Source organism: Lynx canadensis, chromosome B4 (assembly GCF_007474595.2).
Source record: "Lynx canadensis isolate LIC74 chromosome B4, mLynCan4.pri.v2, whole genome shotgun sequence".
Taxonomy (NCBI): Eukaryota; Metazoa; Chordata; class Mammalia; order Carnivora; family Felidae; genus Lynx; species Lynx canadensis.
Window position 1 is genome coordinate 65,836,635 of NC_044309.1, and position 13,886 is coordinate 65,850,520.

At 36.9% G+C, this 13,886-nt stretch overlaps 1 protein-coding gene across 1 annotated transcript in view; it reads right to left on the reverse strand.

Annotated features, from left to right (window-relative positions):
* Positions 1-962: 962 nt before the first annotated feature.
* CPNE8 (copine 8) overlaps positions 963-13,886 on the reverse strand; it is a 230,647-nt gene continuing 217,723 nt past the window's right edge. Inside the window, exon 20 of the mRNA XM_030322174.1 lies at positions 963-2,678. Coding sequence (XP_030178034.1) covers positions 2,490-2,678 — 189 coding nt within the window. The 3' untranslated portion in view covers positions 963-2,489. The remainder of the gene's footprint in view (positions 2,679-13,886) is intronic.

Sequence of the window (13,886 nt, forward strand, 5' to 3'; positions counted from 1 at the left end):
GAGATGGGAGGAAACAGTATGAACTATGTCTGAGACTCCAGATAAATTCAGATCAGTTGGGGAAAAGGATGAGACAAGCCTGGATGATTTTAATATTCATTTGGGAAGCAATGGGAATTCATATTACATAACTCAGTGATGGAGATGCCTGAATAGAAGCCCGAGGGCTTATCCTAGAATTAAAATGGCTTTCATCAGAGAAGAAAAGGGATAGGATTAGAGAGGAGAGCATCCAGAACCTTTGTTCTTAATCTGCTTTCGGCAGCAAGGTTTATGATTTGGAGCTATCACTCTTCTCTCAATACTTACCTTTCTTGTCTCTCATTATCTAATGTTTGCATATCCTACCTTTCTTGTCTCTCATTATCTAATGTTTGCATATCCTTCATACCTAGTTTGTATGTCCAGATATTGATATGTGTTTGCATTTATGGATTATGTTTCTGGGATATTTCATTGTAAAGCCCCTAATGATGGTCCACAAAATGTAGGTAGTTACTTTTGTTCCGTCCTACAGTCTTAGATAAATCACTCAGCCCCTTCAGACTTAGTTTCTTCATTTATGCAATGATGAGATACGACTGGGTATTTTCTAACCTAACATATAGAACTAACATCACATGCATTTCCAGTCACTATTCTCAACCATACACAGGGCAAGGTTTATAACTGAAGATTGTTTCTCAGCCATGTGCCCCCACTAGGTTTGGGTACGCTATTAGTTAGATAAGAAAGTAGACATCCTTCATTTCCTCTGATGAGATCAAAGAAAAATAACTGATGTTCACAAGAAGGAATACTGACCATATTCACTTTTGTTTCTTTGGGCTGATGAATGAAGGTAAATTAAAAAATTTCAGGAGGTTAATAAGCTCTACTGGCAAAATTATTTAAGATCAATAAGGGAAATCATCACACTCCATGTCACTCACACATAAAATTTATAGAGCAAATAGTTATCCTTTTAAAGATTTTAATACATACTTAAAAATGGACAATTTATTATTACATAATTATATAACATTGATACTGTGAGATATGTGGGTGTATATATTTTTCTTTTCATTAAAATAGTTTCATGCTTATAAAAGTCACCCTAAGTCAACTTGGGACAAAGAGAACAACATACAGTAGAAATAAACCAAGTAGTAAATCGGGCATAAGTAAGGAAAAATATTATAAAGCAGTTACATTGTTGACACAAAAGAAAAAAAATAAATACACTTTTCTATTATTTGAAGGCAATTCACAATCATTTCCAGGAATTCTGTGAGAATTTAAGGCCATTTGTTCTAAAGAAATGCTTTAATTCAGACACAACATCACAAAACTGTAATTCTTGTAAAAACTGTACATGCAAAAATTTTACAATGGTGGACAGGCAGTTCCGTATGTAGGAGTAGGTTATTTCACAAATGTGTTGTGCACTAAGTCACAGGTTGTGTGTATTTAACTGGGAATTACACAAAAAACTTCCAGCCTGTGCACCCTGCATGGCCACATGGAAAGGTGAGAACTAGAAGTCCAAATTGACAGAGCCAGTATCCCTTTGAATTAAAATATCTAGACAAGGTAGAATGGAATAAAAAGTTTAAAACTTCTGCTACATGGTTCACAGTTAAATATTCTGGGTTTTAGTCTTTTAAATAGCATTATAATATAAAGACGCTACTTTTTACACAAAGTATTTTCTGTGCATTTTACAGTTCACGATGTTTGACTTTTTCCTATTTCTACGGAGAATTACAAAACATAAACTGACGGCAGTCTAAATTTAGAACCCAAACCCCATGAAAAATGCATGTCCTTACAGGATACACACCTGCTACGCTTAAACTCCCATACTCAGCAAACAATGCAAAGGAACTCATTACTAAGCAGATGCAGCTTTATAAGACAATTCACTTACTGAGAAATATGAAAGTATCTTTCCCTCCCCTTGTTTGCAATTGCATTTGTCCAGACAGTCATTCAAAGAGATATTGCTCTTGTGATTATAGCTATTGCAATTTAGAAGACAAAGGATTCAATATTCAAAACTCTTATTCTTAAGAACAGTTATAAAAGTATTGAAATTTAAAAAGTAGTAACATGTAAACATTGATACAGAGAGACTGCTTTCCTAGACACACAGCAGTCGAGGACAGTGTTTGAGTTAAAAACATAGTTTGTGCTTTTTCCCAACAATATATTGGAAATTAGCTGTTTCTGTCCAAAAGAAAAAAAAAAAAAGATTCAGAGAAGACATCCATATTTTGCTTCAAGCATTTAAACAATTGTTTTTTTGTTGCCCATGCAACAACCATATTTACAGTTTTGGTTTAGGAAGAGAATTAATTTTGGATCCAAGAAAGCATATTAACCAGTACTGCTGAAAACAAACTGAGAAAAGGATCTCATTCCCTGGTTCATTACAGAGCACCAGGAGCAAAGCATTGACTCAGCAGTTCTAACTGATGTGTAATTAACATTAGCAGTTCAGAGCACAGTCATATCTGAGTCTGTAACACATGTGTAGGCGGGGTGTATGGGGGGGGTGCAGGCGATGGCTTGATTCCTCGGGCCCTCATGTAGGACAGGAACTGCTCAGGGATCTCAGCAAGGACATCTTTAGCCAATCTAGCCATGCTCAGTATGTGGTTTCCGCTTCTGTCAATATAATCCCTGAATGGCACGAACTACAACAGAGGTGAAAGAAAGAAAGCATGCTATTTAATAGACACAAAAATCAACATATGTAAACATTTCATTGAGAACTGAAGAAGCCTGGGGTAGTGGTTAGATGGATAATAATTACTACGCATTTTAAAGAGATTTGATTCATTACCAACAGCTACTACAGTGACCAAACCTTTCTAATGTATATACTTTAAAAAGGGATGGAATTGTTTTCTATGTTTGTTCCTCCCGATAATTCAAGTCTCTTGTTCCCGACAGGTCCATCATGTTGCTACATGTGTTCTGCAGTTTTGAGTTCTATACCTAACCTGATTCCCAATAACTTGGAGCATTTACCTCTTCAGGGCTCAGTTTTCTGTCAAATGGAGTTAATACATGCTTAATTCAGCTTTGAATCAGAAATAGTATCCAGTGGAGGGTAAAAAAAAGAAGTGGGTATCCTAAACACATGTGAAGTATTTTTAATTATTACTAAAACATAAAACCACATGTCCCAGATATTGTTTTTTCTTTTAATCTGTTATTTGGAATGGAAAAGAAAAAGAATTCAGCACGAGATTTGGCATTCTTATTGAAATATCACCATTCTTATTTTTATATCACATAAAAATAATTGCACTATCTTCACGTTAGCAATTACGTGAGAGCCATTATCAGCTCAACATTAAATACTCTGACAATAAATTGCCTGATTCTATCTTCATTTGTAATGGTTAAGTTAATAAAAATGTGCTGTTTGAGGGCATTAGTTCAATTTCCCCTCAGAGACATGATGATTCTTGAAGCCACTTGGAAATGTTTGAACTGTTAATGTTGTGATAGTTTGGGAACATAGTAATTTTAGGTCTTAGGGAAAAGGTATAGCGAAGACATTTGAGAATGTTGAAGCAATTTCTGATTATAATATTTAACAGCCTGAATTATTTTTTTCTCCTCTAGAGAGAACACACACCCATCTCTATAACTATGCCATAACTGTTTTAAGTTTATTTTGAAAGTTACTTTTGATTTACATAGTTATTCAAGATGTGCTTTCAGGAAACAACTATTATGAAGAAGCACGTTTTAAAATGGTTAGTTTCCTAAAGATAAGCCAAATTAAAATTTTAAGAAATCAAATAGCAGGTAGAATACCTTGTATGCAGTGAACACAGTCTCTTTAAGCAAGAGTAGAAAATTACTTTCTTTTCAAAATAAGACATACTGGGGGCGCCTGGGTGGCTCAGTCGGTTAAGCAGCCGATTTCAGCTCAGGTCATGGTCTCACGGTTTGTGAGTTCGAGCCCCGCATTGAACTGTGCTGACAGCTCAGAGCCTGGAGCCTATTTCAGATTCTGTGTCTCCCTCTCTCTCTGCTCCTCCCCCTACTCACACTCTGTCTCTGTCTCTCTCTTAAAAATAAATAAACATTAAAAAATTTTTAAATAAAATAAGACATACTGTAGGCAGAAGCAACCTATATGACTTTAATTTTACCCTGTCTTGCTAACCAGGAAGAAAACTCAATCTAGCTTTTAGAAAACTGTAGAAAGGTGACGAAGCTTTCTCTTACCCCTAAAGGTAGCTAATAAGGGTAAGAAAAATCTAACAGCAAATATAGTCTTCAACTGAGAAGAGAACTAAGGGGATGTGAACTTTTGTGAGGTTAAATTATCTAACTTTGGACAAGATGACATTTTTAACAACAACAACAACAACAACAACAAAGAAGTGCAAAAAAAAGTCGGGGTTTATTTTTTTCTCTGAAACGATAATTAGAAAAGTGAGAAAATAGGAATCAACAAGACAGGATTAATGAGAAGAAGATATCTAATTGTTATAGCTTAGCTCATTCTTCTTTTAAAAGACACAGCATTTTAAAAATAAACTACTAATAAGGTATCAATATGTTTAGTATACAATGACTATCCTTTAAACTTTTTTTTCCTAATAGTTCAGTTTTTCAGAAATCTGTGGCTAATACCTACATTTCAGGGAAAGGATGGTGTTACCTCCGGCAAACAGTTGATCCTACCTGTTTGTGTGTTTACCTCATCGCTTCTCGGCCTTTTGGCTAAGATCAAGTGTTGACCTCAACTTTGCTCTTTTATTTTCATTGGATGCTTTACTTTTCTTCTGTGCCAGGGACATTAAGCTCTTTTCTCTTTTTACCCCCTATTCTCCCAAACTCTGGAATTAGACTTTCCCCAGTTCAGAGCCCAGTTCTTTTACTTAATAGCTACATGATCTTGCACAGATGATTTTCCACTCTTTGCCTCAGTTTCCTCTTCTAAAAATGAGAATAATAATAATAATAATACCTACTTCAAACAATAATACCTACTTCATTAGGTTGCTGTATTAAATCAGTTAACATGTAAACTGCTTAAAACAGTGTTCAAGTCATAATATGTGCCATACAGGGTAGTCATTGCAATCATCACTAGTATTATTTATTACTCACCAGCTCAAACATGTATGTATTCAATATAAATATGAAACTATATTCTTAATAGTTTCCTATTTACATTCATATCAAACATTAAATACAAGGAATATCCTTTATCAGTTTTATCTCTATCAAGTTTGAGTATAATATCGCTATTGGCATCTAAGATAGTAATTCCTGGCCTTTTTGTTATTTTAAAACACCCATTGCTTCATCTTTCCAGCAGATGCTATGAGATTTGCTAATTTTTGTTACTGAAGGGCATTACAATTCATTTTTAAGAATGTCGTGATGCTCTGGGATGTCAAAACTCACATTCACAATCGCTATTGTCATAATACATGTGGTTCTGCTCTTATTTAAAATATGTTTATAAATCATGGGTAAGAAGAACCATAGTTTTCAGCTGAAGAGGAAAGTTTATATCACATTGAAGTTAGGTTTGTTCAGTAATTCTGCCTGGCCCTTGAATACTGAAGGTCCTTGCCCCCAGGGTAAGAATCACTGCCATAGCAGGTTCCTGTTACCAACAGGAGTACAGCTCATTCCACATGTGTGCTGGGAGTAGAAAAAAAAAAAAAAAAAAACGTTGAGAACTTTCTACTCACTAACCTAAATTATGTAAACCTCTCCCAAAGGAACATTGAGCTATTCAATCATGTCATGAGGTACTCTCCTAAGTGAGAGATGAAAATGACAAGTGACTCTTCATTTCCTTGACCTCTTATTAATGCCAGATCTTACGGATTTTAGGACAAAATATGCCCTCTGTAACACTATTGCTCATATCCTTCTACAATCGTTTTCCACTTAACTTCTCAGACCACTCTGATTATTGTCTCTTTTTATCATTCATTTCTGGCCACTGTACCCGGGGACCTCCTGTTCAAAATATTGCTCACACATTTGTGGATGAGCGTTGATTACTGACTATCACCACATATTAACTCAGACGCTTAAAATGTTCAGTCTAGAGGGATAAATCAGTATTTAATTTTTACTAATTTATCACATTTGTCTGAAGAATACCAACAAATGCATTCTGTTCTGTAGAAATATACTATATCCTTGATACTCTACTTTTTTTTTATTTTTTATTTTATTTTTTTTAGCATCCATACAGTACAAGGAAAATGTTCCACATGGCGGCTCTAACGGCTGGTTTTGCCTATTTGTGAAAACAAGTTTGAATCAGTTTGGGCAAATGGACTTTTAGTTGCTGTTCTGCTCAATTTTACTCGATTGTTCCTACTGTGCAGAGCTCCATTAGTGATTTTCAAGTCTAAGCCTTCAAGGTTATTATTCTCCTTTTAATGGAAAATATGATTTAAATATAAATTTTAAGGAAATGATAGGCTGGCCAACAGCTGCATGCAGCCAAGAGAAATGACATTGCTTTATACACAAGGGCCAATCCATAGTACAAACAAACAAATATTGAAAGCCTTTACATATATTGATTTAAGAAAATAACTCATTTAAGTTTTAGAAAAACAACCATAGATTCTCATCTTGCTTACTGTTTATACTATAGTCAGATGAGATTCAATCTTGAGGCAATGAATGTAATCACACACAAGGCTGATTACAGTGTCCCAAGTCAGGGTATAGCTACTATGATATACTGACATAAAAAATGCCTTTGCATTAGACTATGCCAACATACTCACTAATAGCAGTAACTAATATTAGTGTTAATGCACTTATTGAACAACTGGTAGGTAACAGGTCTTCTGCAAAAAAATTTAGTACAATATTTCATTTAATTTTTATTAGCATGTTACCCATATTTTGAATTGACAGAAGAGGAAACTGAAACTTAGAGAGATTAGTTAACTTACCCAAGGTCAGATAGTTATCAGTATTGGTCATTATTTGAACCTAAATTAATCTAACCCTGATATATAAACCACTACAGTAGTATGAAAAGGGAAACAGAGCCTAATAATCTTCAGTAGAATTTTGGCTTTTAGGAGAGTAGGTGTGTTGTAACGGAAAGAACTCAGGGTTTGGAATCAGAACTCTGTTGGAAATTTGGATCTACCAATTTATGACTTAATTAATTTTGCACAAGTTGTTTAACATCTCGTCCTCTGCCTCCGTTTCCTCATTTATAAACTACCATAAAGTAAAAAGAGACCAGTATTTAGGATGATATAAAGTGATATATGAACAAATTGACAGAGGGGAAATCAGCTCAGGTGTACAGAGGGTTTTGTTCAAGGCTTTATACTGGGATCTTTCAAAATGTAGGGTTTTAATCAGCACAGATAAGGAAGAAGAGTATTCCAGGTGAAATAATAAGAGGAAATAAAAGCAAGAACAATGAAAATGTTGACTCAAAGACAGCTAGTAGTCCTATTTATCTATACAAAGTGTGTGTGTGTGTGTGTGTAGCTAAAGAGGAAGATTGGGGTCAGGTCATGGAGGTTCTTAAATGCTATGGTTAGGTTATAGAATCAAAGTTATACATAATTTGTGTTAAGAATTTTATTTATTTATTTAAAAAAAATTTTTTTTTCAACGCTTATTTATTTTTGGGACAGAGAGAGACAGAGCATGAACGGGGAGGGGCAGAGAGAGAGGGAGACACAGAATTGGAAACAGGCTCCAGGCTCTGAGCCATCAGCCCAGAGCCCGATGCGGGGCTCGAACTCATGGACCGTGAGATCGTGACCTGGCTGAAGTCGGACGCTTAACCGACTGCGCCACCCAGGCACCCCGTGTTAAAAATTTTAGAATCAGACATTTTAAGGTTAAATCCTGACTACTTCTTCCTAGCTACATGACTATGGACAAGAATTGAAACTCCTTTCTTTTTTTTTTTTTTTTCCATAAAATGTAATCAAAGTATCTGCATAAGTTCAATTAAAGATTTAGTGAAAGTACCTGCCTAGCATACAACGAAGTTAATAAATGACTCAATATTATTATTATATGAAGAAGTTGGAAGCCACTGAAGGTTTCACATAATAATGAGAACCCCATCCACTACCCTCAACTTTCTGCTGAAACTCAGCTACTTCTGGCTTTTGTTATTATTTGCAGTTATAGGCTTTTGTTTGCCCACTTAAAAAATTTGGGTTCCATTTGCAGTGTATTAACCTGATTAGCTTCAACATATATGAGGTTGGAAGCAGTGAAAAGGTAAGAGAGTCTAAACAGTCCTTATTTTTTGAAAATATTTTAGCCAGTAGTATTTGATGTGATGGCTTAGATATTGTTGATTGTGATGGCTTAGGTATTTTCTGATGGGAAGATTAACAACATTATCCTTGGTGTGCCCTTGAAACCCCATTATTCTAAGTATTCAAGATTATTCTCTTCTTTTTTGTTAAATTTAAAAAAAAATTTAATTTATATTTGAGAGGGAGAGCGCGCATGCACAGGTGGGAGAGGGGCAGAAAGAGAGAGGAAGACACAGAATCTGAAGCAGGCTCTACAGAATCTGAGCAGTCAGGAGAGTCCAATGTGGGGCTCCAACTCATGAACTGTGATATCATGACCTGAGCCAAAGTCAGATGCTTAACTGACTGCAACACCCAGTCTCCCCAAGAGTATTTCTATTCTTGCAAATAACTAATTTATTTATTTATTTTTCAATATATGAAAATTGTTGTCAAATTGGTTTCCATACAACACCCAGTGCTCATCCCAAAAGGTGCCCTCCTCAATACCCATCACCCACTCTCCCCTCCCTCCCACCCCCATCAACCCTCAGTTTGTTCTCAGTTTTTAAGAGTCTCTTATGCTTTGGCTCTCTTCCACTCTAACCTCTTTTTTTTTTTTCCTTTCCCTCCCCCATGGGTTTCTGTTAAGTTTCTCAGGATCCACATAAGAGTGAAACCATATGGTATCTGTCTTTCTCTGTATGGCTTATTTCACTTAGCATTACACTCTCCAGTTCCATCCACGTTGCTACAAAAGGCCATATTTCATTTTTTCTCATTGCCACGTAGTATTCCATTGTGTATATATACCACAATTTCTTTATCCATTCATCAGTTGATGGACATTTAGGCTCTTTCCATAATGTGGCTATTGTTGAGAGTGCTGCTATGAACATTGGGGTACAAGTGCCCCTATGCATCAGTACTCCTGTATCCCTTGGGTAAATTCCTAGCAGTGCTATTCCTGGGTCATAGGGTAGGTCTATTTTTAATTTTCTGAGGAACCTCCACACTGCTTTCCAGAGCGGCTGCACCAATTTGCATTCCCACCAACAGTGCAAGAGGATTCCTGTTTCTCCACATCCTCGTCGGCATCTATAGTCTCCTGATTTGTTCATTTTGGCCACTCTGACTGGCGTGAGGTGATATCTGAGTGTGGTTTTGATTTGTATTTCCCTGATAAGGAGCGACGTTGAGCATCTTTTCATGTGCCTGTTGGCCATCTGGATGTCTTCTTTAGAGAAGTGTCTATTCATGTTTTCTGCCCATTTCTTCACTGGGTTATTTGTTTTTCGGGTGTGGAGTTTGGTGAGCTCTTTATAGATTTTGGATACTAGCCCTTTGTCCGATATGTCATTTGCAAATATCTTTTCCCATTTCGTTGGTTGCCTTTTAGTTTTGTTGGTTGTTTCCTTTGCTGTGCAGAAGCTTTTTATCTTCATAAGGTCCCAGTAGTTCATTTTTGCTTTTAATTCCCTTGCCTTTGGGGATGTGTCGAGTAAGAGATTGCTACAGCTGAGGTCAGAGAGGCCTTTTCCTGCTTTCTCCTCTAGGGTTTTGATGGTTTCCTGTCTCACATTCAGGTCTTTTATCGATTTTGAGTTTATTTTTGTGAATGGTGTGAGAAAGTGGTCTAGTTTCAACCCTCTGCATGTTGCTGTCCAGTTCTCCCAGCACGATTTGTTAAAGAGACTGTCTTTTTTCCATTGGATGTTCTGTCCTGCTTTGTCAAAGATTAGTTGGCCATACATTTGTGGGTCTAGTTCTGAGGTTTCTATTCTATTCCATTGGTCTATGTGTCTGTTTTTGTGCCAATACCATGCTGTCTTGATGATTACAGCTTTGTAGTAGAGGCTAAAGTCTGGCATTGTGATGCCTCCTGCTTTGGTCTTCTTCTTCAAAATTACTTTGGCTATTCGGGGCCTTTTGTGGTTCCATATGAATTTTAGGATTGCTTGTTCTAGTTTCGAGAAGAATGCTGGTGCAATTTTGATTGGGATTGCATTGAATTTGTAGATAGCTTTGGGTAGTATTGACATTTTGACAATATTTATTCTTCCAATCCATGAGTATGGAATGTTTTTCCATTTCTTTATATCTTCTTCAATTTCCTTCATAAGCTTTCTATAGTTTTCAGCATACAGATCTTGTACATCTTTGGTTAGATTTATCCCTAGGTATTTTATGCTTCTTGGTGCAATTGTGAATGGGATCAGTTTCTTTGCCTTTCTGTTGCTTCATTGTTAGTGTACAAGAATGCAACTGATTTCTGTACATTGATTTTATATCCTGCAACTTAGCTGAATTCATGTATCAGTTCTAGCAGACTTTTGGTGGAGTCTATCGGATTTTCCATGTATAGTATCATGTCATCTGCAAAAAGTGAAAGCTTGACTTCATCTTTGCCAATTTGGATGCCTTTGATTTCCTTTTGTTGTCTGATTGCTGATGCTAGAACTTCCAACACTATGTTAAACAACAGCGGTGAGAGTGGGCATCCCTGTCGTGTTCCTGATCTCAGGGAAAAAGCTCTCAGTTTTTCCCCATTGAGGATGATGTTAGCTGTGGGCTTTTCATAAATGGCTTTGATGATGTTTAAGTATGTTCCTTCTATCCCGACTTTCTTGAGGGTTTTTATTAAGAAAGGGTGCTGGATTTTGTCAAAGGCCTTTTCTGCATCGATTGACAGGATCATATGGTTCTTATCTTTTCTTTTATTAATGTGATGTATCACGTTGATTGATTTACGAATGTTGAACCAGCCCTGCAGCCCAGGAATGAATCCCACTTGATCATGGTGAATAATTCTTTTTATATACTGTTGAATTCGATTTGCTAGTATCTTATTGAGAATTTTTGCATCCATATTCATCAGGGATATTGGCCTGTAGTTCTCTTTTTTTACTGGGTCTCTGTCTGGTTTAGGAATCAAAGTTATACTGGCTTCCTAGAATGAGTCTGGAAGTTTTCCTTCCCTTTCTATTTCTTGGAATAGCTTGAGAAGGATAGGTATTATCTCTGCTTTAAACGTCTGGTAGAACTCCCCAGGGAAGCCATCTGGTCCTGGACTCTTATTTGTTGGGAGATTTTTGATAACCGATTCAATTTCTTCGCTGGTTATGGGTCTGTTCAAGCTTTCTATTTCCTCCTGATTGAGTTTTGGAAGAGTGTGGGTGTTTAGGAATTTGTCCATTTCTTCCAGGTTGTCCAGTTTGTTGGCATATAATTTTTCATAGTATTCCCTGATAATTGTTTGTATCTCTGAGGGATTGGTTGTAATAATTCCATTTTCATTCATGATTTTATCTATTTGGGTCATCTCCCTTTTCTTTTTGAGAAGCCTGGCTAGAAGTTTGTCACATTTGTTAATTTTTTCAAGAAACCAAGTCTTGGTTTTGTTGATCTGCTCTACAGTTTTTTTAGATTCTATATTGTTTATTTCTGCTCTGATCTTTATTATTTCTCTTCTTCTGCTGGGTTTAGGCTGCCTTTGCTGTTCTGCTTCTATTTCCTTTAGGTGTGCTGTTAGATTTTGTATTTGGGATTTTTCTTGTTTCTTGAGATAGGCCTGGATTGCGATGTATTTTCCTCTCAGGACTGCCTTCGCTGCATCCCAAAGCGTTTGGATTGTTGTATTTTCATTTGCGTTTGTTTCCATATATTTTTTAATTTCTTCTCTAATTGCCTGGTTGACCCACTCATTCTTTAGTAGGGTGTTCTTTAACCTCCATGCTTTTGGAGGTTTTCCAGATTTTTTCCTGTGGTTGATTTCAAGCTTCATAGCATTGTGGTCTGAAATTACACATGGTAAAATTTCAATTCTTGTATACTTAAGAAGGGCTGTTTTGTGACCCGGTATATGATCTATCTTGGAGAATGTTCCATGTGCACTCGAGAAGAAAGTATATTCTGTTGCTTTGGGATGCAGAGTTCTAAATATATCTGTCAAGTCCATCTGATCCAATGTCTCATTCAGGGCCCTTGTTTCTTTATTGACCGTGTGTCTAGATGATCTATCCATTTCTGTAAGTGGAGTGTTAAAGTCCCCTGCAATTACCACATTCTTATCAATAAGGTTGCTTATGTTTATGAGTAATTGTCTTATATATTTGGGGGCTCCGGTATTAGGCGCATAGACATTTATAATTGTTAGCTCTTCCTGATGGATAGACCTTGTAATTATTATATAATGCCCTTCTTCATCTCTTGTTACAGCCTTTAATTTAAAGTCTAGTTTGCCTGATATAAGTATGGCTATTCCAGCTTTCTTTTGGCTTCCAGTAGCATGATAAATAGTTCTCCATCCCCTCACTCTCAATCTAAAGGTGTCCTCAGGTCTAAAATGAGTCTCTTGTAGACAGCAAATAGATGGGTCTTGTTTTTTTATCCATTCTGATACCCTGTGTCTTTTGGTTGGCGCATTTAATCCATTTACATTCAGTGTTATTATAGAAAGACACGGGTTTAGAGTCATTGTGATGTCTGTATGGTTTATGCTTGTAGTGATGTCTCTGGTACTTTGTCTCACAGGGTCCCCCTTAGGATCTCTTGTAGGGCTGGTTTAGTGGTGACAAATTCCTTCAGTTTTTGTTTGTTTGCGAAGACCTTTATCTCTCCTTCTATTCTAAATGACAGACTTGCTGGATAAAGGATTCTCGGCTGCATATTTTTCCTGTTCAGCACATTAAAGATCTCGTGCCAATCCTTTCTGGCCTGCCAAGTTTCAAAAGAGAGATCAGTCACGAGTCTTTTAGGTCTCCCTTTATATATGAGGGCACGTTTACCCCTTGCTGCTTTCAGAATTTTCTCTTTATCCTTGTATTTTGCCAGTTTCACTATGATATGTCGTGCAGAAGATCGATTCAAGTTACGTCTGAAGGGAGTTCTCTGTGCCTCTTGGATTTCAATGCCTTTTTTCCTTCCCCAGTTCAGGGAAGTTCTCAGCTATTATTTCTTCAAGTACTCCTTCAGCACCTTTCCCTCTCTCTTCCTCCTCTGGGATACCAATTATGCGTATATTATTTCTTTTTAGTGTATCACTTAGTTCTCTAATTTTCTCCTCATACTCCTGGATTTTTTTATCTTTTTCTCAGCTTCCTCTTTTTCCATAACTTTATCTTCTAGTTCACCTATTCTCTCCTCTGCCTCTTCAATCCGAGCTGTTGTCATTTCCATTTTGTTTTGCTTTTCGTTTAAAGCGTTTTTCAGCTCCTCCTGACTATTCCTTAGTCCCTTGATCTCTGTAGCAAGAGATTCTCTGCTGTCCTCTATACTGTTTTCAAGCCTAGCGATTAATTTTATGACTATTATTCTAAATTCACTTTCTGTTATATTATTTAAATCCTTTTTGATCAGTTCATTAGCTGTTGTTATTTCCTGGAGATTCTTCTGAGGGGAATTCTTCCGCTTGGTCATTTTGGATAGTCCCTGGAGTGGTGAGGACCTGCAGGGCACTTCGCCTGTGCTGTGGTGTATAACTGGAGCTGGTGTGCAGGGCGACAGTCAGCCCTGATGTCTTCCCCCAGCCCACCGCTGGGGCCACAGTCAGACTGGTGTGTGCCTTCTCTTCCCCTCTCCTAGGGGCTGGATTCACTGTGGGATGGTGTGGCC